A 24,202-nucleotide genomic window follows, 5' to 3' on the forward strand; every position below is an offset into this window, starting at 1 on the left:
GCGCTGGAAGTCACTCCCAACACCCCCGGGACACACCAGGGAACCAGGAGACCACCTCCCCCCGGGACACACCAGGGAACCAGGAGACCACCACCTGCTGGGACACACAGGGAACTAGGAGACCACCTCCCCCGGGACACACCAGGGAACCAGACCACCTCCCCCGGGACACACCAGGGAACCAGGAGACCACCACCCCCCAGGACACACCAGGGAACCAGGAGACCACCTCCCCCGGGACACACCAGGGAACCAGGAGACCACCTCCCCCGGGACACACCAGGGAACCAGGAGACAACCACCCCCCAGGACACACCAGGGAACCAGGAGACCACCTCCCCCGGGACACACCAGGGAACCAGGAGACCACCACCCCCCGGGACACACCAGGGAACCAGGAGACAAACGGCCCCCCGGACACACCAGGGAACCAGGAGACCACCGCCCCCTGGGACACACCAGGGAACCAGGAGACAAGCGGCCCCAGGACACACAGGGAACAACAGGCTCTCTAGAACGAGGGCTAGCGGGCACATTCCTGGCTGGCAGGAATGTCCTGGGCCAAGCATCCCCGCCATGTCACCCCCGCCCCCGCCCCACTGTCAGGGCCCTAGGGTAGTCCTGTCTTCCCTGACTGTGCGCAGCCTGGCATCAGGAAACCCTGCCGGTGCTGCTGCCGGCAGAGGGCGCTGCAGCACGAGGGAGCTACTCCCCAGTTTCACAGTTGTCAGAACTAGGGCTGTCTTTAAAAATGAAGGCTCAAGTTCCCCCAAAATATTTTTGCTGAAAACAAATTAAATATTAGCATTTCCCTCAATGTTTTACATAAAATGAGAAGCTAATAGCAAGTTGCTAGCCTCAAGGCAATCACCACCACACAGATTCTGTTTCCTCTACAGGAGCTGAGACTGCGTCCACTTCTCTGCTGCCCAGTGATTACATCAGGATCACCGGGGCCCGATTGTTCTTATTCTTTTCCAATGTAATAGCAGAGAAATAGTACTTATTTTATTCCTTTTAATATTCAAACAAATTTTAAAATCATTTATTTATTTGAAAGGCAGAGAGAAACAGGGAGGACTCCTATCCCTGGTTCACTCCCCAAACGTCTCCCTCATGAGCAGCAGAAACCCGATTACTGAAGCCATTATCACATCTCCCAGGGTCTGCACCCGCAGGAAGCTGGAGCCAGGAGCTGCAGCCAGCGTCAAATCCAGGCTCTATGACATGGATGCTGGAGCCAGGAGCTGGAGCCAGGGTCAAATCCAGGCTCTATGACATGGGATGCTGGAGCCAGGAGCTGGAGCCAGCGTCAAATCCAGGCTCTATGACATGGGATGCGTTTTAACTGGTGTCTTCCCTGCAGACCCAACCTTCCTTTATTTTATATTCATCTGACAAATGCTAGTAAAGTTTACTTTATTTCATATTATTGGTACCTTTCCTAGTAAGAACCAAACGATTAATGCGCTTTAACTCTCCTTTTATCACTGATATTCATCTTTTAGTTATCAATATAAAAATGTTCCTTAGGAAGTTAGCCTTTGCCTTCAAATTGGTCACAAGCAATTCTTCTTAGTCTGCTGTTTGACGTTTGATGTTGCCATTTCTGAACAAAGGCTGGGAGCGGTCTTTCTTCTAGTTTCTGTCTTTGGTACCACGCCTAAGAGAGTCCCCTCCCAACCCAGACACGGATGCACTCCTAAATTCTCTCCCGCTCATTCCGCGGTCTCAGGTCACGTTTAAGCAGCTCATTCACTCATACACAATTATTTGGTTACACAGAATAAGGTCGTACGCTTTCCCGGCTGGCTGCTTAGCCCTCCTTACGGCATTTATAATCATATCCTTCCCCTACTTATGTGATACGTAGTTTTCTAAATCTTATAAAAACACGTGGATTTGTGACTTACAGCATAAAATCTCTGCAAAAGATTCTTGCTGGGGACTTTTTTACCTCCTAGTATGAGAAGTTTCCAAGTAAGCGGCACCCTAGGTTCATCCTTGCTTGTCAAAAGCTCTATGGACATCAGTCTCATCTATATCTATATCTATATCTATATCTATATATGTATCTACATCTATATCTATATATGTATTTTAAGATTTATCTACTTATTTGAAAAGGAGAGAGAGAGAGAACCCTCCATCTGCTGTTTCATTCCCCAAATGGTCCCAACAGCCAGGGCTAGGCCAGGCTGAAGCCCCAGAGCCAGGAGCCCCACCCACAACATGGGTGGCAGGAACTCAAGAATTTACACAAACACCCACTGCTTCCCGGTGCATTAGCGGGAAGCCAGGTCGGCAGGAGTGGCCATTCCTGTATGGGACGTGGGCGCTCCAAGTGGCAGCTTGGCCCACTGTGCACGTGCTGCCCCCGCACGAGGCTTCCCAGCTTTTCAGACCACACAGTCCACGTATGGACAGTGGACACGGCTTGTGGATGACACTGCAGCTGCTGCTGTGTCCTCCCTGGGAACGGCCACCCCACTAACTACAGCCATGGGCCACCGTGCTCCTGAGGCTTCCGACACGCCTGGGCCTCCACACGCGTGCTCCTGAGGCTTCCGACACGCCTGGGCCTCCACACGCGTGCTCCTGAGGCTTCCGACACGTCTGGGCCTCCACACACGTGCTCCTGAGGCTTCCGACACACCTGGGCCTCCACACGTGTGCTCCTGAGGCTTCCGACACACCTGGGCCTCCACACGCAATAATGAAGGGCAGCAGGCAGAGTCCTGGCACACACCTTCCAGCTGGCCAGCCCGGGCCGCCACCGGCACCATGAAAGCAACCTTCCTCCCCTCTCTGCGCTGGAGCCCACTCCGCCTGCCTTCAAGGGACCACCGGTGTCTTCAAAGGCGGTTGTGGGTAACCCTGGAAGAACAGTTTCCAAGAGGTATGTGCACATCAACCACATTGACAGAATCCACTTCTAATCCACTTCTTTTTTTTTTTTTTTTTTTTTTTTTTTTGACAGGCAGAGTGGACAGTGAGAGAGAGACAGAGAGAGAAAGGTCTTCCTTTGCCGTTGGTTCACCCTCCAATGGCCGCCGCTGCAGCCGGCGCACCGCGCTGATCCGATGGCAGGAGCCAGGAGCCAGGATCCAGGTGCTTCTCCTGGTCTCCCATGGGGTGCAGGGCCCAAGCACCTGGGCCATCCTCCACTGCACTCCCTGGCCATAGCAGAGAGCTGGCCTGGAAGAGGGGCAACCGGGACAGAATCCGGCGCCCCAACCGGGACTAGAACCCGTTGTGCCGGCGCCGCAAGGTGGAGGATTAGCCTATTGAGCCACGGCGCCGGCTCTCTAATCCACTTCTACACGGCCAGCGACCATGCGTGCTGTTGAATCAATTTGCCAAGGAGCCACACCAGCTAACACCTCTCCCATCTTTGATTCTTTACAGTTTTTATTTCCATTTTATTTGAAAGGCAGACAGACAGACAAACAGACCTCCCACCCCCTGGTTCATTCCCTAAATCACAGCAACAGTCAGTCAAGCCAGCTCTCCCCTGAGAGTGCAGGGATCCAACCACTGTTGCCTCCCAGGGTCTGCATTAGCAAGAAGCTGAACTGGAAGCAGAGGACCCAGGACTCAGACCAGGCCCCTACCGCGGGATGTGTGTGCCCCAGGCGGCACCTTCACTGCTGTGCCGGACGCCCACACCACTTGCACCTTTAAAAGGCGGCCCATCTCTTGCCTATCCTCTTATTCACGGGGTAAACGCTGCCGCAGGGGCCGGTGTTGTGGCACAATAGGTTAACCCTCCGCCTGCAGTGCCAGCATCCCACACCCGTGCTGATTTGAGTCCTGGCTGCTCCACTTCCAATCCAGCTCCCTCCAGTGGCCTAGGAAAGCACCGGAAGACGAGCCAAGTGTTTGGGCCCTGCACCCAAGTGGAAGACCAGGAAGAAGCTCCTGACTCTTGGCTTTGGATCGGCGCAGCTCTGGCTGTTTTGGCCATTTGAGGAATGAACCAGCGGATGGAAGACCTCTCTGTTGCTCCCTCTACCTGTAACTCTGCCTCTCAGGTAAATAATCTTAAAAAACAAAAACCCACACCGCCACAGGGACAACAGGACTGGGTGGTGCACTGCTCGGCAAGGCCTCCGGGATGGAGTCCTCAGCCAGGGTGTGCTGTTTGAAAGGTCTTGAGTGCAGACACCGTGCAGCCTGGGGCAGGGATGAGCAAGAACTCCACAGAGACTTCACACCCCATGCCCCGTGAAGGGACACGGTGTCCCCACAAGGGCGGCAGGGGCTACCAATACGCAGGGGCACACACCGTCCCCTCCGGGTGCCCTGCTCCGTACCTCAGCCATCTGCCGGCACCAACAGCTCCGACGTGCGACGGCTGTCAGGCACCCTCTGAGAAGTGCGGAGCGGAGCCGGAGTGTCCGCAGGGCAGCGGCTCTGACGGCCGGCGGGCTGGCGATTCACGCACACTCCTACGGCAGGTGCTCTGCACACTCAAAGAGCTGAACCTGCCACTGCACGCTCTGGATGAGACACCACGTGGTCACGTTTCCACCTGCTGAAGGGCTCGTCGGGACTCCTAACAGTGTCACCTCACGGCTCTCCGAGGCCGATCAGGTGTAACACGGTGCCGTAGGCAGGCCGCCGAGGGACGGGCGCTGCTGAAGAGGTGCGCAGCCACCCCAGAAACGGAGGGGCGAGGGCTCGAATGGCGGCCGGCAGGGCCTCTTCCACGGCAGGCGCGAACGCTCTGCTTTCACCGGAACGGAAGCACAGCCTCATCTCATGTCAGCTGGAGGATCGTCAGACATTTCACGTGGCCTCTGACTTTGAAGTCCAAGAAGAAAATGAGGCACTTACAGCAAACTCCTGTCACACCAGCAACACGCAGTTCTCAGGGTCAACGTGAGGAAGGAAACTGGCACTGGACCCACCTAGCATAAAGTGACACTCACAAAGCATCCGCTCACCAGGGCGAGGCGCGGGCATCACCCCCGGCATCCTCAGAGAAACACTGCCCGGCCCCGGCCCTTGCAGCCATCGGGGGAGTGAACCAGCGGATGGGAGACCGCTCTCTCTCCTGTAATTCCTCTCAAATAAATAAATAAATCTTTTTAAAAGGGAGATGAAAACATTCTGTATCTTTTTTGTTTACATTTGTTTATTTGAAAGGCAGAGCCACAGAGAGGCAGAGCTGGATGGGAAACAGAGCAGTGGGGACTTGAACCAACACACAAGTAGGACGCTGGCGTCTCAGGCGGCAGCTTAACCCGCTGTGCCACAAAACGAATGGCTTGAAACACTCCACACTCACTCAGGAACCCTGGCCACTCCAGTGGAGAACACCACCTGACGTCAGGTGCAGGGCCGGGCCAAGGCCGAGTGAGGACGGACCAGGTGTGTCCGTGTGCCGGAGAGCAGCCCCCCACGGGGAAGGCACAGACTCCAGAGCAGTGCCGCCACAGTGTGCTCGGAGGCGGCAGGAAGGAGCGGTGCGTATTCCCAACACAGTGAGACGACGCTAAGGCGGCAGCTGACGCTGCTGGTCTGCAGAGCAGCAGGAGAGCGGCCGTCTGTATTTTAGGACTGACAGCGAAGACTCCACCAGGAAGAAAACATCTGTTCCCCTTCATATTTATCGCTCTCAAAACAGTCATCTCTACGCTCAAATAAAAACAACCGCACGTGTGTGTCTGGAACCCTGACGGATTAACAACAAACGCCCGCGTGCTCAGCACGGCCGTCAGCCGGCGGCTCCGCTTCCGCATCTCTGAACGACGCCACGATTCTTTAAAGGTTCACATGTGGGCCAAACCCCAGGTTCAGGCTCACCAACATATTTCTTTGCTCAGGAATTCAGATCTTACTTTATTATACACTCAGAAACTTTCCCTTCTATAAATCTAAACTGTAAAAGAAGGGGCCAGCGCTGTGGTGTAGCAGGTAAAGCTGCCGCCTTCAGTGCCGGCATCCCATATGGGCACCTGTTTGAGACCCAACTGCTCCACTTCCAATCCAGCTCTCTGCTATGGCCTGGGAAAGCAGTAGAAGGTGGCCCAAGTGCTTGGGCCCCTGCACCTGCATGGGAGACCTGGAAGAAGTTCCTGACTCCTGGCTTCAGATCGGCGCAGCTCCAGCTGTTCCAGCCAATTAGGGAGTGAACCAGTAGATGGAAGACTCTCTCTCTCTCTCTCTGCCTCTCCTTCTCTCTCTTTGAACTCTTTCTTTTCTTTCTTTTTTTTTTTTTTTTTGGACAGGCAGAGTTAGACAGTGAGAGAGAGCCAGAGAGAAAGGTCTTCCTTCCATTGGTTCACCCCCCAAATGGCCACTACGGCGCACTGCGCCAATCCGAAACCAGGAGCCAGGTGCTTCCTCCTGGTCTCCCATGCAGGTGCAGGGCCCAAGTACCTGGGTCATCCTCCACTGCACTCCCGAGCCACAGCAGAGAGCTGGACTGGAAGAGAAGCAACTGGGACAGAATCCGGCGCCCCGACCAGGACTAGAACCCAGGGTGCTGGCACCGCAGAGCGGAGGATTAGCCAAGTGAGCTGCGGCGCCAGCCTGAACTCTGACTTTCAAATAAATAAATAAATCTAGAAAGAAAACCCACAAAAACAAACAAACAAACAAAAGTAAAAGAGAGTTAAAAATGACCACTAGGGGAATGGCATTGTGGCACAGAGGATAAAGCCACTACCTGTGACGCCTGTATCCCATAAGGGTTCTGGTTACTGTCCAGCTGCTCCACCTCTAATCCAGCTCCCTGCTAATGGCCTGGGAAAAGCAGCACAAGATGGCCCAAGTGTCTGGGCCCTGCCACCCATGTGGGAGACCGATAAAGCTCCTGGCTCCTGGCTCCAGCCTGCTTCAGCCCTGGCTGCTGCAGCCATCTGTGGAATGAACCAGCAGATGGAAGATCAATCCCTCTAACTCTTTCAAATAAAATAAATACATCTTAAAAAAAATCACTAACCACACATGATGGAGATAGCAGGTAAGTCCATTTACATTTTATGGCTGAATGTAGGCTGCACTTTATTATGAGGAACAAGTTAGGGAGAGTCTATGAAGTACATGTCCAAATAAGAAGACATGAGAAGTATGTGGTCACACTTAAACAAGGAGCACACAGACAGCAAACAAGCACAGGAAAAGACGCTCAGTCATCAGTCAGGGGGACAATAAAAGATGTGAAATGCTGACTGATACAGCAACACGAGTCAGCCCCAAAGCATTTAAAGAAATCAAGCACCTTACACCTCATCAACATTACTTTCCAAACCTCAAAAATAATAAAAACAACCCAACAATCTAGATTTGCACCTTAGGAAGGTAGCAAAAGAAGAACAAATTAAATCCAAAATGTAATGAAGGAAATTTAAGAACAGAAATCAATGAAATGGGCAAACAACTGATAAAATTAAAAACTAGTTCTTTAAAAATCAGTCAGATAAGCCTTTAGCTAAGATGATCAAGAAAAAACAACCTACCAAATCACTAATAGAAACAAGGAAAAAGGAGACACGGCTGTAAAGCCTGACATTAGCAGGTTAATAAGAGAACATTCCAAACAAACTTTGTATCTATAAATCCTACAATTTACATGAAATGGAGAAATTCCTTGACAGAAAAAAATTACCAAAGTTGATTTAAGAAGAAACATAACAGATGAATAACCCTATATCTCTTAAATAAAGAAAAATACACATAAGCCCAGGATTGCCCTTATGCCAAAATCAGACAAAGAAATTAAAAGAAAATTTATACATCAACATTATTCATGAGCATGGACACAAAATTCTCTAACAAATTTAACCAAGCAAAATTTAATAAAGGATGACACATCTTGACCAAATAGGGTTTATCACAGAAATCTGGCTTAACACTCAAAAATCAACCAATATAATTCATCAGATTTGTAAAATAAAGAAAAAATCATATGATCAACATCTTCATGATAAAAAAACAATTCACAGGGCAAGTGCTCAGCCTAGCAGGTGTCAGGACGCCTGCTCCTCACGTCAGAGTGCTTGGGCTCCACACTGGCTCCAGCTCCGGACCCCAGCTTCCTGCTGGCCCACGTGACACCTCCCGCCACCCACTCCTCGGCTGAGCTCCTGGCTCTCAGCTTTGGCCCAGCTCAGCCCTGGCCACTGGGGGCTTTAGGGGGGTAAACTAATGAAGGGGAGTGTGCGTCCTCTCTATTTATCTCTCAAATAAATAAAACAAAACCACAACCACAGTATCTACAACAACAAAAGAACCTCTTAGCAAACCAGAAAAAGAAGTTAACCAGTAAGCCCAATACCCACCTGTAGGGTTTCTTTTTGTTTCATTTAAAATATAAATTATTGCTGCTATATAAAAATATAATTGATTTTAAATCTATTGATTATCCTGTGATCTGGGCTACATTTACTTTTTCTAGAAGCTTTAAAAACGATTTATTTATTTACTTATTTGAAAGGCAGAGTTACAGGCAGGGTGAGGAGGCAGAGAGAGACAGAGGCAGAGGAGAGGCAGAGCGACCTTCTATCCTCTGGTACACTTCCAGGACGGCTTCAACAGCCAAGGCTGGGTTGGGCCAAAGCCAGGAGCCAGGAACTTCACTCAGGTCCCCCACGTGGGTGCAGGGGTCCAAGCACTTGGGCATCTTCCTCTGTTCTCCCAGGCAAACCAACAGGAAGCGTGACTGAAAGCGGGGTAGCTGGGACTCGAACCAGCGCCCCATTATGGGATGTCAGTGCTGCAGACAGCAGCTTTACCCTCTATGCCACAACACTAGGCCCAAGACTTGATGAGTTTTTTAAAATCATTGCTCCTGGGGCTCTTGAGGCTGGCCCTGTGGCATAGTGGGAAAGCCGCCGCCTACAGTGTTGGCATCCCATATGGGCACTGGTTCGAGACGCGGCTGCTCCACTTCCAATCCAGCTCTCTGCTGTGGTCTGGGAAAGCAGCAGAAGATGGCCCAAGTCCTTGGGCCCCTGCACCCATGAGGGAGACCCAGAAGAAACTTCTGGTTCCTGACTTGGGATCGGCGCAGCTCCAGCCATTGCGGCCAATTGGAGAATGAACCAGCGGATGGAAGACGTTCTCTCTCTCTCTCTCTCTCTCTCTGCCTTTCCTCTCTGTGTAACTCTTTCAAATAAATAAATCTTTTAAAAAAATACATAAATAAAATAATTATTCTTTCAGTCCATGGTCCCAGGTCCTTTTACCACCACAGTGGGGCAGGCCAAGGGGACAAGTGACCAGGACACCTGCTGCACTGGCCTGGTTTTGTAAACCGCCCCAGGAACTTCACAGAAAACTCCATGGGTATCTTGGCCAGTCTTTAGGTTTTAGTTTGTTTTGTTTCATTTCCCTTACTCATACTTTTTATTGCTTTGCGAGTTGACTGGAGACTTTCACCCCACCCCAGACCCCCGCCAAATCTGGTCTCTTCTTTAATCTATCACCAAATTATATTCCTACTTTTTTTCCTCTGAGAAATTATTCCCAAGCACGAGGGACCATTCCAAAAACAAACACAGTCACAGAAATGCTCGCTGCGTGGACGGGACGGGGCGGGGAAAGGGCTTTGAGCTGAAAATGCAGACGCGGCGCCCAGACCCCAGGGGCTGCGGCTTCAGACAGAGCTGCACCATTCCCGACTGGCTGCAATCGGCAGCTCCAGAACCATCTGCTTCAGACACTACGAAAACTCCAGTCCTGGGGCTGGCGCTGCGCTGTAGTGGGTAAAGCTGCCACCTGCAGTGCCGCCATCCCATAGGGGCGCTGGTTCGAGTCCCGGCTGCTCCGCTTCCAATCCTGCTCTCTGCTGTGGCCTGGGAAAGCAGCGGAAGATGGCCCAAGTCCTTGGGTCTCTGCACCCACATGGGAGACCTGGAAGAAGCTCCTGGCTATGGATCGGCACAGCCCCAGCCATTGGGACCATTGGGGAGTGAACCGGTGGACAGAAGACCTCTCTCTCTCTCTCTGCCTCTGCCTCTCTGTAAGTCTGCCTTTCAAATAAATAAATAAATTTTTTTTTAAAAAAAACTTCACTACTCAGGAATATCTCTTTCTCTTCAGCACTAAGAGAAGCATGACCCCAAGAAGCTGTTTTAAGAGCCATGATATTAGGCGAGGTTTTAGGGCCGGCAGATCTCTGCCACCCTTCTAAAAGCCAAGAGCAGGAAGCACAGCTTTCTCACTCACAGGCACCACAAAGGCAGGGCCTACGGACGGCGTGAGAAAGCCACCTGGAAACGGCTCTGTGACAATAACGCTCTCAAGTGCACGTGTCACAAACGCTCGGTTACTCAGCGCTACACAAGCACCGACACACAGCTCACCTTTTAATCTGAAGGGAACAGTGAACCCTAACCCTGCACCAAGTATGCTCCATTTTCAAGAACGTCAAAGTCACTGTCATACATGATCCCAATAATCCTAACACTGATGTGACTCCTCAGGAAAACATTCTAGGGAGAAAAGAAACACTTATCCAGAGGGGGGACTTGACAGAAACCCAGCACGCAGGAACAAGCCTGGAGAAATCCGCAGAGCTCGTGCGTGGGGCCGTGCAGAATGACAGAGGCTCAGTGGGCGGAGGGGGAGAACGTCTCACTGTAAACACAGCTACTCGGCACACAGAAGCCGTCTTAATCACGGCTCTGAGTTCTGCAAATAACGGCCCAGTGCACGATGCTGCAGCACCACCTCAAGTCACCAAGACAGCAGCGTGCCCAGGACTCCACAGAGCAGCAGGACGTGCGGCGTGTTCTGGGGCAGGGCCCAAAGGTGCTGCGCGTTTCCTTGGGTCACAATTTAGTCCTGGCTTATCCACTGATGCAGGCACACGGAACACCTCAGTCCCTACGATGCCACTGAAGTTTAGCCACGTTCTACCCCTCTCTTCCTAGAGGGATGGGTACCAGACCGAACGTCACGTCTTAGACTCCTTGATGGAAACCACCACATGGATAAACAGAAGTTTTTTTTTTTTTTTTTTTTTAAGTTTTCAAGTGCATTTGAAAATGTGCTCTCTCTTGACATCATTATAAAACATCTTCCTTAGAGAAACTCGTCGTACCCACAGGGAGAACAGGCCAGGGCTTGGTCCTGGGCTCATGACCACGGATGGAACTTGTACGTTCTCCATTGCTGACCGGCTGTGACTCGCGAGTCCCAGTTTCTCAGCTGTTCCCCTCTCCCAATAGAGACACAGCTGTTCCTCCACAAAGCCCCTCCCTTCCTGCGAATGCCCGCCGTCCGTCCTTCCTGTGAATGCCCGCTGTCCATCCGTCCTTCCTGTGAATGCCCGCTGTCCGTCCTTCCGTCCTGTGAATGCCCGCCGTCCGTCCTTCCTGTGAATGCCCGCTGTCTGTCTGTCCTTCCGTCCTGTGAATGCCCGCTGTCTGTCCGTCCTTCCGTCCTGTGAATGCCTGTTGTCTGTCCGTCCGTCCATCCTGTGAATGCCCGCTATCTGTCCGTCCTTCCTGTGAATGCCCACTGTCCGTCCTTCTGTCCTGTGAATGCCCGTTGTCTGTCCGTCCTTCCGTCCTGTGAATGCCCGCTGTCCGTCCTTCCTGCCCCGTCTGCCCCACCGCAGCCCCCACTGGCTGCCACCCACTTCCCAGTGCCAACGCAGCATGTGGATCTGCGACTCCTGGGGCCGCACTGTGCGGAGAGAAGCACACGCCCTCCCCCTTCTGCCGAGTCTGTCCGAGAGGAACAGGTGGCCTTCCCACGGTGACCTGGAGATGCGGCACTTCAGTGCCAAGGAGAGCTGGTTCTGAGACCCTGGACACACGCAGCGTCAACTCCATCCTCCCAAGTGTCCTGTGACACAGGTGCCATCTGGTCCCGCTTTGGGGACAATTTAACCAAGGTCCCACAGCTGCGAAGTTGGGGGAAGGACGCCCACACTGCTCACTGCACAGCCACAGCCTCAGCGGTCTGCTTCGGTTTGTATGTGGTTATTGGCGTGCATGCTGAAGGCCTCAAATTCACTTTGCCAGGCTTTTTTAAACTACCGAGCACGAAACTTGTCTTTATATGGAATGATTACTCATGGTAATGTCCTACCTTTTAAAAACCTAGAGGACAAATCAAGCGAAAGATTACAGATTTGGGCAGCCTTTAAAACTGATGGCTTGAAAGTCACCTAGACGCGTAGGTCGGGTGTTACCTGGGGTGACAGTGAGCTGGAAGCAGTGCAGCTTGTTTGGGTCAGGGAAATGCACTTTACAGGTACCTGCAAAAGAAACAGCGCGTCAGGAGGCTGTGGCAGCGAGCAGACGTCCCCGCGCACAGGTCAGCCCGGCACACACCGCGCCCCTGCGCAGACTCAGTCGGTGTTTGCCAACAAAACGCTGCTACGCTAAAGTGGCTAGGTTCCTTCTCCCAGACTCACTTCATTCCAAGAGGAGATGGCTTTAATTAGTCTCTAGTTAATTCCAAACTGAGATGTTTTCCTTCAGCCTTTAAATGATCACTACAAACAAAGGTCTTTCTATTAGTTCAAGAATTACGGCTCAACAGGCTAATCCTCCGCCTGCAGCGCCGGCACCCCGGGTTCTAGTCCCGGTTGTGGTGCCGGATTCTGTCCCAGTTCCCCCTCTTCCAGGCCAGCTCTCTGCTGTGGCCTGGGAGTGCAGTGGAGGATGGCCCAAGTGCTTGGGCCCTGCACCCACTTGGGAGACCAGGAGAAGCACCTGGCTCCTGGCTTCGGATCAGTGCGGTGCGCCGGCCGCAGCGGCCACTGTGGGGTGAACCAACAGAAAAGAAAGACCTTTCTCTCTGTCTCACTGTCCACTCTGCCTGTCAAAAAAAAAAAAAAAAAAAATAAATAAATAAATAAATAAATTTATGCCACCTAACAGAAAAGAAAGCAAAGCTCAGGAAGATGAATGTATGTGGGCACAGAACCCAGGTCCAACTTCTGGTTGTCCACCAAGCACCAGAGACAGAGCGACACCCCCGCCCCCGCCCCCGCCCCCGCCGCAAAGGCAGGCGGGAGGAGGCCACTGCCTATGCCGGCTCCCACCCACAGCTTACCAGGACCCCACTAATTTAACCCACAGCTTACCGGGACCCGCTAATTTAACCCACAGCTTACGGGACCCGCTAATTTAACCCACAGCTTACGGGACCCGCTAATTTAACCCACAGCTTACCGGGACCCGCTAATTTAACATCGCACCACCTGACTGCGAACTGGCTGCGCAGCCGGGATGCTCTGCTGACTCACACGGCGAGCTTCCCGCCAGAGGGGGCCCAGACCAGAGCAGAGGCCCGGGGCGACAGCTCGGCTGCTGGTGTGGGCGGCAGGCTGGCTGCAGCCACGTGTGCCTCCTTTACACGAGGACACGAAGACCAGCAGCCACCACGGAGGAAGGAGTCTGCAGGGAGTGTACGGCTCTCCTGTGCGTCCACACGCTCGGGAAGCACGAACGCCTCAGCCTGCCGCTGCCTTTAGTTCTGTCAAGTCCCACTGAGCGTGTCTGCCTCGTGTTACAATTTGAACATTCATGAGAAACACAACTATTCGACTCTTGATTCAGAAATGGCCTCAGAGACACCCTCAGTGAGGACACAGAGGCTCGGGGACTCGCCCAAGGTCACGGTCATCCACAGGAGTGAGGCGAGTCCCAGATTAGTAGCCAGTTCACCACTCCCGCCGATCTCGCAGGCCTCACTTCCTCACTAGTGAGATGACAGCGGAGACACTGACGATGACACTCAGAACTAAGGCAGGCCTACTGTGTGGGCGAGGGAATGGGAAATGTCTATTGTTCTGAGACATAAATCTGGGGAGTAATTGTGACAATAGATAACTAATAAACAATAACTAAGTGACAGAATTCAAGTCTGTTTGATTCCAAAAACTGGGCTCCCAAAAGGCTCAATGTCTCACAATGAAATTTTTAGCATTTTTCCTTAAACTGCTAAAATAACTGATTATCTGGAAAAAATGAAACGTGAATCCAATGTAAGAAGAATATCAATTCTTTTGATTATTTGTTCCACGGCATCATGTGTCTGTTACTGTTTAAAGAGTTAGGCTAATCCTCCGCCTGCGGTGCCGGCACTCCGGGTTCTAGTCCCAGTTGGAGCGCCGGGTTCTGTCCTAGTTGCTCCTCTTCCAGTCCAGCTCTCTGCTGTGACCCGGGAAGGCAGTGGAGGATGGCCCAAGTGCTTGGGCCCTGCACCTGCACGGGAGACCAGGAGGAAGCACCTGGCTCCTGGCTTCGGATCGACGCAGCGCGCCGGCCATAGCAGCCATTTGGGGGGTGAACCAATGGAAGGAAGACCTTTCTCTCTGTCTCTCTCACTGTCTAACTCTGCCTGTCAATAAATAAATAAATAGTGTTAGGTCTTTTTAAAACGATTTATTTATTTGACAGGCAGAACAATGTGAGGGTGTTAAAAAAAAAGAGAGAGAGAGAGAGAGAATGAGAAAGACCCTCCACCCACTGGTCCATTCCCCAAATGGCCGCAACAGCCAGACTTGGCCCAAGGTCTCCTACATGGGTGGCAGGGGCCCAAGTACTAGGGCTGGCTTCTGCTGTTCTCCCAGGCATGTCAGCCGAGGGGTGGGACATAAGTAGATTGCCAGGAACTCCAACTGGCACTCCAGTGTGAGATGCTAACTTCAAAAGTGGCAACTTAACCGACTGCAGTAAGTTTACTTTTTTTTTTGACAGGCAGAGTGGACAGTGAGAGAGAGAGACAGAGAGAAAGGTCTTCCTTTTCCGTTGGTTCACCCCCCAATGGCTCAGACTAGAAGAAAAAAGTAGCCGGGCCCCTGCCACCTACATGGGAGACCCAGATGACCCAGAGAAACTCCTAGCTGTGGCCAGGTCCAGCCCTGGGTATTGTGCTACCGGGGGAGTGAAACAGCGGGTGGAAGATGAAAGAAAAAGAAAGGAAGGAAGGAAGGAAGGAAGGAAGGAAGGAAGGAAGGAAGGAAGGAAGGAAGGAAGGAAGGAAGGAAAGAAAACAAGCACTCTTAGAGATTACATCTTCATAGTCCTTAGTTCAGAAATAAAGAAATCAGGGGCCAGGGTGGGTGTTTGGCCTAGTGGTTAAAACGACGGTGAAGACAACTGTGTCCCATACTGGAGGGCCCAGGTTTGACCCCAGCTCTGCCCGTTGCCAGCTTCCTGCCAATGCAGACCCTAGAGGCAGCGGAGATGGTGCAAGTAACTGGATGCCATCACCAGGCAGGAGAGCTGGACTCAGCTCCCAGCTTTGGTCCCACGCAGGGAGCGCTGAGGGCATCGGAGGAGCGAACCAGCACAGGGAGGCTCTGTCTCGCTCTCCAATCAACTGATCAATTCAAAAAGAAGGCGGGAGCCAAAGCGTGCAAGACTTTCTCTCAAACCATACATTTAGAAACCTACATGGAATACCTAAAGAGCTATTTGGGGCTGATGTTGTGGAGCAGTGGGTTAAGCCGCATCCCACATCGGACTGCTGGTCCATGTCCCGGCTGTTCCGCTTCCTATCCAGCCCCTGCTAATGTGCCTAGGAGGGCAGCAGCAGAGGGCTCAAGTCCTGGGGCCTCTGCACCCACGTGGGAGACCTGGAGCTCCAGGCTCCTGGCACGGCCCAGGCCTGGATGTTGCAGCCACCTGGAGTCTGAACCGCTGGACGGAAGATCCTCACCCTGCCTTTCAAATAATTAAAAAATAAAGTCTGGGGCCGGTGCGGTGGCGCATTAGGTTAATCCTCCACCTGAGGCGCCGGCATCCCATATGGGCACCGGTCCTAGTCCCAGTTGCTCCTCTTCCAGTCCAGCTCTCTGCTGTGGCCTGGGAAGGCAGTGGAGGATGGCCCAAGTGCTTGGGCCCCTGCACCCGCATGGGAGACCAGGAGGAAGCACCTGGCTCCTGGCTTCAGATCGACGCAGCACCAGCCTTAGCAGCCATTTAGGGAGTGAAGCAACAGAAGGAAGACCTTTCTCTCTGTCTCTCTCTCTCTCTCTCTAACTCTGTCAAATAAAAAATTAAAAAAAATTAAAAAAATGAAATAAAGTAAAATCTGGAGGCCAGCATTGCGGCACAGCAAGTAAATCTGCCTCCTGCAGTGCCAGCATCCCATATGGGTGCCAGTTCCTGTCCTGGCTGCTCCACTTCTGATCCAGCTCCCTGCTAGCGGCTTGAGAAAGGCAGAAGATGGCCAAGCGCTTGGGCCCCTGTACCCACACGGAAGACCTGGAGGAAGCTCCTGGCTCCTGGCTTTGGTCTGCTCCAGGCCAGGACACTGCAGCCTCTGGGAAGTGAACCAGCAGATGGAGGATCTCTGTCTCTCCCTCACTCTAGAACTCTTTCAAATAAATTTTAAAAAAAATTTTAAAAGGGCTTTATTTTCCCCAATTTTAACTTGAAAAGATAAAAAAAGCATCTTTCTAATGAAATATAAGTAACAAAAGCAACCAGTGTTGGGTAAATGCTTCAGTGACTAGCTGAAATCCACACCATCAACAAACAAACCCCTCTGAAACAGGAATGAAGACATTATCAAGGTGGATTAAAAAACTAGAAAGCTACAGGAAAAAAGAATCAAAATTTCAAAGCTTCCAAGAAAGGTTAAGCTCCAAAAGCAAAAAGTTAAAAGTTAGATTTTTATTTTAGTTCAGTTAAAACTCAGAATTAAGTTTTTTCTCCATACAAAGGCATAGGCTATCTAAGACTCTAATAATGTCAGTCTATCTGAAAGAGTTACTTTAACTGTTGCAAATGAGAAACCTCTACAAACTCGCATGTACGGCCTCCAGACTACTTCTGAATGCCACAAGCAGCGCTGCTGTGTGGCTCGCCTTTGTGAACATTTAGAAAGATCGCGAGACAGAGGGGCTGCTTCCTCTCCGAACACGGAGCCTCGTACTGCCAGGAAGCAGGGTGGGCTCACGAACCCACCACAGGAGACGAGGCAGGAAGAGGGCACGCAGCACACTGCCGCCTCAGCCACATGGAGGACGGGCCATCAGTACACGGTGAAATTCTGATTTGAAATGTGTTGTGTTTAATCTCCTCTAGGGGTTAAACCCATCAATCTTGTGTTAAGATTCACCTTGAAAAACAAAATGAATCATTTACCAGGGGGAGCTCTGTGGTCTTTGATTAAATGTCTGCACGTGAATGTATGCTCACGTCAGGGCCAGCAGGAAGTAAGAGTCCCTTCTCACCTTCGATGAGGAAAATCTGACACACAACAGCAGGCAGCACCCAGGTGATATCACGTGTCGTGTGACATGTTAGCGGGCCCAGTGCAGCCTCAGCAGGGGGCCGGTCCTGCATGTCTACTGAGCCCATCCCAGCCTCAGCAGGGGGCCGGTCCTGCATGTCTACTGAGCCCATCCCAGCCTCAGCAGGGGGCCGGTCCTGCAAGCCTACTGAGCCCATCCCAGCCTCAGCGGTGGGCCGGTCCTGCATGGCTACTGAGCCCACCCCAGCCTCAGCAGGGGGCTGGTCCTGCATGGCTACTGAGCCCGCCCCAGCCTCAGCAGGGGGCTGGTCCTGCATGGCTAATGAGCCCATGCCAGGCTCAGCAGGGGGCCGGTCCCACCTCATGCTTGTTCTCCTTGCTCATTTTTGTTTTTTTAAATATTTTATTTATTTATTTGAAAGTCAGAGTTATACAGAGAGAGAAGGAGAGGCAGAGAGAGAGAGAGGTCTTCCATCCGATGGTTCACTCCCCAATTGACCGCAATGGCCAGAGCTGTGCAGATCCGAAGCCAGGAGCCAGGAGCCTTCTCTGGGTCTCCCACATGGGTGCAGGGGCCCAAGGACTTGGGCCATCTTCTACTGCTTTCCCAGGCCACAGCAGAGAGCTGGGTCAGAAGTGGAGCAGCCAGGACTAGAACCGGCGCCCATATGGGATGCTGGCGCTCCAGGCCAGGGCGTTAATCCACTTTGCCACTGCGCCGGCCCCTCTCCTTGCTCATTTTACCACCAATAATTTCATCTGTAACTACTTGAGTAGGAAGAGAGACAACTTTGAAATAGAGACCCAGGCATCACATTTAGTTCTTGGTTGAAGAAAACTCTGAGGTCAAACAATCCAGAGACTTTCAAGACATTTTTAACCGAGACTATCAAATAAGAAGTATATTTTATATCATAATACACTGTACCCATACATAAACACTACATACTAATAATTTTGCAGAAAACAACACATACTTACCCTCACCACAGAGTCCGCAACCACGTAAGGGCTGGAACCCACTATTATCTTCCCAAGGGTAGGTGGCCTCTCCTCCCCCATGTCAGGTGGCCTCCAATCACAAGCGAGTTCTCTGCAGCATTCACCCAATCAGGAGGCTCGGCAAGCATTTCACTCACACCAACAGGTATCATCAGCCTCACAACTATTTTTAAACCAAGTATGAGGACAACAAAGTTGTAATTCAAAATGCACTAAACGGCCAAAACTTTCAGATTTCGATGGTCTTAGGAATACTAAGGGCCCGGGAGAGGATTCAGGATACAAAACAAGAAAATGTGGCACACACGGCACGAGGGCACTGCCTGGTGAGGTGGGCCTGTGAGCCTGGGCAGGGAAGACCAAGCCCAGGGGGCACCCGCTGACTTCAAAGCAGTGCAGCTGCCGCACCTCAAACACAAAGACTTTCTAGACCAAAAACGTGGCATCGCCACTGACAAAAATAGGACTGCCTGTTATTGATTTATACCTGTTTACTCAAGGGGGATGTGGCCAAGCACAGAACCCAGCTGAATGCAGCTCTGTGCGCAGGAGACAGTGTCTCCACGAGCTGCGTCCAGGGACTGCAGACCTTCCTCCACTGAGACCCATCGACAGTCTGTGCCCCTCACCAAGTGGGAATTCACCCCTGGCAAGAACCGGTTTTTGCCACACAAGGTGATCGGAACATGAAACAAGCTTCCCTTGTGTGACTGCTCCACAGTACTTAGTGTTTGATTGGGATGCTGTACTTACAAGGTAAATTAGCTTCAAGTTCTGCAACCTCTGTAGAAACAAAGAGATTATTGTTAATATCAGTCAATTACTCCACACAGAGTCACTAGCTCTAAATCAGCAAGTTCCTCTAGAACAGAGAAAAAAATAAACTGGATGAACTGAAATCTAGTTGAACTTTCAAATGTTAGGCCACATAATTGATTTCAGATATAAAAAGTGACTTGCAGAAAGCCAACAAATTCAGGCACAGGTCCTGAGTACTCACTTTAGTGTGGCCAAAATCATTTTACACAAACACAGAAAGTATCAGAAGGTTCACAGTCACTACAACGTTCTTAGAACCTGTTCCCCCAAGCAGCGTTAACTACTGCCCTCAAAACGTGGCGCACGGCGGCCAGCCCTGTCTTCAAGCCGCCTCCTGGGAGCTACGGTGCTTGCTCGGGTCTCTCCCCAGGGTCTTCCACTACCAGGTTCCTCTTCTGCCAGTCACTCGGAAGGAGTTTAGGCCAGCACCCCTCTGCAGGACAAAGCTTCAAGCTGCACGGAACTCTGTGAGAGAGCTGAGGCCTTGCGCTCTAAGGACCAGCACAAGGAAACACGCCCACCCTGACTACTTCCGTCCAGCACAGCACTGGAAGTGCTAGCACGAGAAATCAGACAAGGAAAAGAAATCAAAGGCGCCCAAATCAGAAAGAATGGCGTCAAATCACCCCAGCTTGCAGATAACACGATCCTGTATGTACAAAGCCCTAAGGACTACACACATACAAAAGCATTAGAATAGACAAATTCAAGGAAGTTCCAGGATACAAAATCAGCACACCACAATCAGTTGTGTTTCTGTATACTAACAAACTACCCCCCCAAAAAAAAGAATCAAGAAAAAAAATCCCATTTACAATAGCTTAGTAAAGAATAAAATACTTAAGAATAAATTCTGAGATGAAAGAGCTGCACACCGAAAATTATAAAACACTGATTATAAAAAACTGAACATGACACAAATAAAGGCAAAGATAGCCTATGTTCATGGACTGGAACAATGTACAGATTGAAACCAACCCCTTTTACAATTCTAATGTCAATCTCACAGAAAGAGAAAAAATAATTCCAAAATGTGTCTGGAACCCCAAAGGATAGTGAATAGCTAAAGCAGCCTCAAAGAAGACGCAGGAAGCTGGAAGCTGCACACTTTCTGATTTCAATTACAGTAATCAAAATAGGATGACACTCATAAACCAGACACAGAGACAAATCACACAGAACAGAAAGCCCTGGAACAAACCCAACATTCATGGTCAGGTCAATTAACTTACAAGGATACCAAGGAGACATCACAGACGGGAGAGGCAGCCTCTTCAAAGAACAGAGCTGGGAAAACTGAATAGCTACATGCAAAAGAAAGAAATTAGATCTTGTACCACACACAAAGTCAACTCAGAATGGATTCAAGACTCTAACGTAAGACCTGAAACCGTAAAACTCCCGAAAGAAAATACAGGGAACATTGGCCGGCGCCGCGGCTCACTAGGCTAATCCTCTGCCTTGTGGTGCTGGCACACCGGGTTCTAGTCCCAGTCAGGGCACCGGATTCTGTCCCGGTTGCCCCTCTTCCAGGCCAGCTCTCTGCTGTGGCCCAGGAGTGCAGTGGAGGATGGCCCAAGTGCTTGGGCCCTGCACCCCATGGGAGACCAGGAGAAGCACCTGGCTCCTGGCTTTGGATCAGCACGGTGCGCCGGCTGCGGCGGCCATTGGAGGGTGAACCAACAGCAAAAGGAAGGAAGACCTTTCTCTCTGTCTCTCTCTTTCTCACTGTCCACTCTGCCTGTCCAAAAAAAAAAAAAAAAAAAAAAAGAAGAAGAAAGAAAGAAAGAAAATACAGGGAACAAGTTCCTTGACATTGACCTTGGCGATGATTTTTTGGGGATGGGAGTTTGAGGGAGAGGGATACCACACCAAAAGCTCAGATAACAAAAGCAAAATTAAATAAGTGATTACATCAAGCTAAAGAGTTTCTGCACAATAGAGGAAGTGATCAACAAAATACAACGTGGCCTGCAGACTGGGAAGAAATCCTTGCGAATCATGGATCTGATAAGATTTGACATTTACAACATATAAGGAGCTCAGATAACTTCCATAGCTAAAAACAAACACACACAAAAGGACCTGGCTAAACAACTTTTCTCCAAAGACGACAAACTATCCAACAGGTAAATGACAAGGTGCTCCACATCACTTCCTATCCATCATGGTGGCCATTAGCAAAGACAAGAGATAACAAGTGTTGGTGAGAATGTAGAGAAAAGAGAGCCCCTGTTCACTGCTGGTGGGAACACACTGGTACAGCCATTACAGAAAACAGTAGAGAGGGTCCTCAAAAAATTAAAAATAGAACCTATTCCCAGCAGTCCCTTCTCTGGGAATATCAGGAACCAGTGCTACATAAGATATCTGCGCATTACTCACAACAGCCCAAATATGGAACCAACCTAAACATCCATCAACAAGTGAATGAACAAAGGAACTGTGGAGGGACCAGCACCGTGGTGCACTGGGCTAAGCCTCGCCTGCAGCACCAGCACCCCACACCGAGAAGCAGCTCCTGGCTTCAGATGGCCCAGCTCCGGCTGCTGTGGCCATTTGGGGAGTGAACCAGTGGATGGAAGACCTTTCTCTCTGTCTCTGCCTCTCTGTTTTTAACTCTACCTCTCAAATAAGTAAATAAAACTTAAAAAAAAAGAAAAAAGAAATTGGGGCTGGCGCTGTGGTGCAGCGGGTTAACGCCCTGGCCTGAAGCACCAGCATCCCATATGGCGCCGGTTTGAGTCTTGGCTTCCCTCTTCTGACCCAGCTCTCTGCTGTGCCTCGGAAAGCAGTAGAAGATGGCCCAAGTGCTTGGGCCCCTGCACCCATGTGGGAGACCTGGAAGAAGCTCCTGGCTCCTGGCTTCAGATCAGCGCAGCTCCGTCCATTGCAGCCATCTTGGGAGTGAACCAGCAGATGGAAGACCTCTCTCTCTCTCTGTCTCTGTCTCTGTCTCTACCTCTCTCTGTAATGCTTTCAAATAAATAAATCTTTTTTTTAATTATGATTTTCTTCCTATCGATCTACCTACCTACCTACCTACAGAGAGATAGTATTCAGCCCTAAAAAGGGCGATCCCACCACTTGCTACAACATGAATGAATCTAGAGGATATTATCCTAAATGAAATGACCCCACTAACCAGTGGACGCTCACAGAACTGAATACAAAGACACAGAGAGCAGAATGGCGGTGGTCGGCACTGGGGCAGGGAGGGGTGCTGGTCAAAGGGCACCAAGTTACAGCCAAACAGAATGAACAAGTCTCGAGACCCAATGCATGGATCGATGACTATGCTTCTGGTACTGGATTAGATACTGGAATTTGCTGAGAGCACCCACATGGGGAGATAGACACACTCCTCTGTCGGTAGTAACCATTGCATGATGCATACGTATGCCAAAGCATCATGCTGCGTTCCTTGTTTGCAATAAACAATTAGAAATAAAAAGCTATAGTCCCAGAGATTTATTTATTTATTTGAAAGGAAGGACAGAGAGGGAGAGGCAGAGAATAAGAGGGAGAGAAAGATCTTCATCCACTGGTTCATTCTCTAAATGCCTACAGCAGCCAGGGCTGGCCAGGCCAAAGTCAGGAGTCAGGAACTCCATCCAGGTCTCCCACGTGGGTGGCAGGGGCCCAAGGACTTGGGCCACCTTGTGTTGCTTTCCCAGGAAGCACAATAGAGGAAGCTGGACTGGGACCTCAACCAGCACTCTGAGAGGGGGACACCAGCATCACAAGCAGATCAAAATGCCATCGTCCTGAGGGGCCAGCAAGGTCACTCTGAGGTGACTGTGCCACAGCAGTGCACAGTAACGTGCCGTGGGGTCTGTGGCTTGAGACATTCTCTACTTTGGGGACCAAGATAGATAGAAGGTTTCTGAGCTGAGCTTTAAAGAACATGCAGAACTTAGTTCCACAGAGGTGGAGGGAGACTGGGTACTCCAAACAGATAAATTAGCAATGTGCAACAGGACAGAGCACAGGGGGGCAGAGAAGCCAGCAGGCATCAGTGCGGCCAGCACGAAGGCCACGGACAGCAGCAGAGTGACAGGAAGGGAGTAGGAAACCAGACAGGACCGTGGAGGCAGCACAGAGACTTCTGCTAAAAGGTGTCCAAGCTTTGCCTCAGGAAAGCCACATAGACACGGCAAGCGGAGGCAGCAGGCAGCTGGCAAAGGCAGGGAGAGAGCCGACACGTCTGGCGACCACAGGTGGACAGTGGGGCTCAGAGAGGCCTCGAGAGACGATGTGCTGGCCTGGCTGCGGTGGGCACGCCAGGGGCCCAGGAGGAGGCGCCTCCAGGGTGGGTGCACTGTCAGTACGTGGCTGTGTGAGGGACCTCTGCAGGACGCTGCAGCTGCTGTTAGGATGACAGGAAGGAGAAAGAACGTCAGCGGGAAGCAGAGGACAAGGCAGAGGGACCACAGATGAAAAGGACGAGCAGGAGGAGGCCTGCAGGAGCACGGACTCGGAAGCCAGGGGACAGGGCCGCAGGGAAGACGAAAACCAGGGCACAGAGAGGCAGCAAACGCACGGCCAGTCAGCATACAGAGTGGCAGCACGACAGCGCCCACAGTAAGTGCAGTGCAGGGGCCAGTGCGTGGGCCCCAGCTTAAGCCACTGCCTATGCCTATGGTATCAGAACACCGGTCCCCGTCCCAGCTGCTCCGCTTCCAGCCCAGCTCCCTGCTCACGGGCCCGGGACAGCAGTGGGACATGCCCAGGTGGGAGACCAAGATGGAGTTTCAGATCCTGGCTTCGCTGGCCAAGCTGTGGCCATCTGAGGAGTGAACCAGTGGATGGAAGGTCTCTCTCTCTCTCCCTCTGTCTCTGACTCTACCCTTCAAATAAATAAACCTTTTTTAAAAGAAGTGAAGCTGAGAAGAGAACGGGGCACTGAAGCCAGTGCTCACCGAGCTGAGCCTGAGACAGGCAGAGCCCCAGGCCTCAAGTGAGGAGGCCACGCACCCTCTCGACCAGCTGTGAGTGTGAAACCACGGGGCCTGTGCCGGAGAAGGCAGCCACTCAACGCATTAGCTCCAGGGTCCGGGTGTTTGCAGCACCACCCAGCAACACGCTGTGGGTCAGAGGAAGCGAAGGGACACCACTCCCTCGGGGTTCCAGGGCACCGTGCGAGAGAAAGAGCGAATCTCCCAGTGGAGCTGGCGTGGCGAGACGAGTACCAGATGGGCAC

At 51.4% G+C, this 24,202-nt stretch overlaps 1 protein-coding gene across 8 annotated transcripts in view; it reads right to left on the bottom strand.

Annotated features, from left to right (window-relative positions):
- Positions 1-24,202, bottom strand: part of UBE2F (ubiquitin conjugating enzyme E2 F (putative)) — a 53,589-nt gene that overhangs the window by 16,190 nt on the left and 13,197 nt on the right. For 5 of the 8 annotated variants that reach the window (XM_017339601.3, XM_070069971.1, XM_008251998.4 and 2 more), the window contains 2 exons: positions 18,934-18,963; positions 12,155-12,220 (listed from right to left, as the gene is read on the bottom strand). The exons of 1 other annotated variant lie outside the window; for it this stretch is intronic. In XM_017339601.3, coding sequence (XP_017195090.2) covers positions 12,155-12,220; positions 18,934-18,963 — 96 coding nt within the window. The remainder of the gene's footprint in view (positions 1-12,154; positions 12,221-18,933; positions 18,964-24,202) is intronic. 2 more of the 8 variants (XM_017339599.3, XM_070069972.1) reach the window with 2 other exon arrangements.

This window comes from Oryctolagus cuniculus, chromosome 3 (assembly GCF_964237555.1).
Source record: "Oryctolagus cuniculus chromosome 3, mOryCun1.1, whole genome shotgun sequence".
NCBI lineage: Eukaryota > Metazoa > Chordata > Mammalia > Lagomorpha > Leporidae > Oryctolagus > Oryctolagus cuniculus.